Raw genomic sequence first — 2,469 nt, forward strand, 5'->3', positions numbered from 1 at the left:
AGATCATATGAAGCAACCGCCTCTAATACGATTGTTGGTTTGCCCGAACCACGAGAATATTGTCCTTTCCAAGCGGTGGGACAATTCTTCCACTCCCAATGCATACAATCGATGCTTCCTATCATCCCGAGAAATCCACGATATTCTCCAATATCAAGTAGACGTCGAAGATCAGTCGGTGTTGGTCTTCGTAGGTATTCATCTCCGAAAAAATAAATTATTCCCTCCACAAAATTCTCCACACATGACCGAGTTGTCGTTTCACCGAGCCGGAGGTAGTCGTCGACCGTATCAGCCGCACTGCCATATGCCAAGACACGAATGGATGATGTACACTTTTGGAGTGTTGAGAGACCAAGTCTTCCAAGACCATCTTTTTTTTGGCGAAAGAAGTCAACTTCATTGGAGAGACGATCAACAATGTGCATGAACAATGGGTTGTTCATTCTAAAACGTCGTCGGAAATAATTTTCAGGATACGTGGGCGTTTCACTGAAATAATCATTCCATAAACGTACATTGCCTTCTTCACGATTTCTTTCGATATAGAGTCGTTTTTTTCTTCTGCTACTTCGTACATCTTGATCACCAGGAATGAGAAGTTTTTCGAAGGCTTGATCAAAACGTTGATCAAATATTTCATCAAATCTATCATCAAAAGCTTCATCTAAAAGGTTTGGAGAAGAAGAAGAAGCCATATGATTAGTGATTTTGGTTTGGTGAGAATGAGATAATGTGATCTTGGTTTGGTTTGGTCTTGGGTTGGTTTGGGTTTGGCGAAAGATGGTTTGTTGTCAAAGAGGATGGTATGGTGAGAACTCGTGAAGAAACAATGAGATGCTGAGGAGTTTGTTATAACAATGAGAGGAGACGGTCTTGTGTTTGTATAACAATGAGAAGAGAGGAGACGGTCTTGTGTTTGTATAACAATGAGAAGAGAGGAGATGGTCTTGTGTTTGAAAGAAGCGTGTCTAATTTATACAAGTGAGTTACAAAAGAAATAAACATATGCATACAAACAAGACACTGCACATGCCTTAAACACTAGACATTTCACTTTTGCAGGTCCGTGACTTCACAAGACTACACAAGAAGCCTCCTCCACTCGTTACTGTCAGTGACTACAAGACTAGACAAGTCCTCTTTTAATTCGTGATCCTTCCACTCCGTATAGCTTCACGTGAAACCTTCACTCGTTCACCTGCAGTAGGACACAAGGTCAATACAGAAACATTGCTATATGATTAAAATAGAAACAGAGGCATACATGATTAAAACCACTAAGAGAACATTTTACTCATTAAATAGAAACAGAGGCATACATTATTAAAACCAAAACTTAAGCAACACAAGCAACAGAAAATACGAAAAACAGATACTGATTTTAATTATACCCTAACTCATTAATCAGTTTCTTCTTCAAAGTTTCTTCATAATCCGCAAGTGGTCCTTCTTTACCAATGAGAGTCTCCAGAAGCTTGATCTTAGACAGCTATTTCTTTATAGTCAAATCCTCCTTCTTCAGACTCCACATTCTCTGAAACTCTTCGTAGTCCTTTGCATCACCAATTGGCTTCTTAGAACGACCTTTTACTGCCTTAACTCTAGGGGGACGAGTTGTTGCTTCATCACCAGAGTCTACATCAATTGCTTTAGAGCTTGCAGAGTGAGAAACGTCCATACTCTTCCTCTTTTTAGAGCTTCCCTCAGCTTTAGCCGTAGACAACTCACTCTACTTTTGGTCATTGCGCAACTCTTTCCAAGCATGCTCAAGCATGAATTTTTTGTTATAATTGGTGAAGAAGATTTCGTGGGCCAGTTTGAGAACATCAGCTTCATTTTGCCCACTGGTTCTCTCTCTGGTCGCATCTTCAAAAGCTCCACAAAACTTGCAAACAAGGTCATTTATCTTCTGCCAACGATTCTTACAGTTAGCTGCCTCTCGCTTTTCACACCCAACAAGTTTAGGACTAGCGTTGTAGTACGCATCAATTCTCTTCCAGAATGCAATAGACCTCTGTTCATTCCCTACTACTGCATCTATGAGCACAACATCGTCAGTTGGAGACCACGTCCTCCTCTCCTTACGGCTGCCTTGAGTCTCTTCACCAATGTTCGAATCGTGCGTGGCTTGACAAGCAAAGAAGGGAAGCTGTGACTCGGGTACATTACCAAAGACAACATTCTGTTCACTGCTAAGCAGGTCAACAAAGTTTGAAGGCTCAGTAAAAGGATTAAATTCCATTTCCGAGGTTAGAGATTAGAGAAAAAACAGATAGGAATCTGTTTGAGATGGATGAGAAAGAAGGAGTTTTAAAAGAGTTTTCGAGTTGACATATATCTAACTCCCATTTATTACCGTTTCACAACCATAATCAACCACAAATTTAGACAATTAAAACTAAAGCAAAGTTTTTAATTACCTAACTAACAACATCAATGCAAACACACCCAACACATTAACTACTT

General features: G+C 40.0%; 1 protein-coding gene across 1 annotated transcript; it reads right to left on the reverse strand.

The window, feature by feature from the left end:
• Nucleotides 1–1,492: 1,492 nt before the first annotated feature.
• LOC106315110 (glutathione S-transferase T3-like) lies at nucleotides 1,493–2,245 on the reverse strand. Its single transcript, XM_013752880.1, has 2 exons — nucleotides 1,829–2,245; nucleotides 1,493–1,732 (listed from the first exon to the last, which is right to left on the reverse strand). Exons 1-2 carry the CDS (start codon nucleotides 2,243–2,245, stop codon nucleotides 1,493–1,495), a joined length of 657 nt encoding a protein of 218 aa, XP_013608334.1.
• Nucleotides 2,246–2,469: the final 224 nt, after the last annotated feature.

Source organism: Brassica oleracea, chromosome C9 (genome assembly GCF_000695525.1).
Source record: "Brassica oleracea var. oleracea cultivar TO1000 chromosome C9, BOL, whole genome shotgun sequence".
NCBI classification, from domain to species: Eukaryota; Viridiplantae; Streptophyta; class Magnoliopsida; order Brassicales; family Brassicaceae; genus Brassica; species Brassica oleracea.

Excerpts from the sequence above, each read along its gene's own strand:
- LOC106315110 (XM_013752880.1), bottom strand. The coding sequence starts at position 2,245 with ATGGAATTTAATCCTTTTACTGAGCCTTCAAACTTTGTTGACCTGCTT. Across the intron at positions 1,733-1,828 it reads GTGGGCAAAATGAAGCTGAT|AGTGAGTTGTCTACGGCTAA; the intron begins GTTCTCAAACTG and ends GACCAAAAGTAG.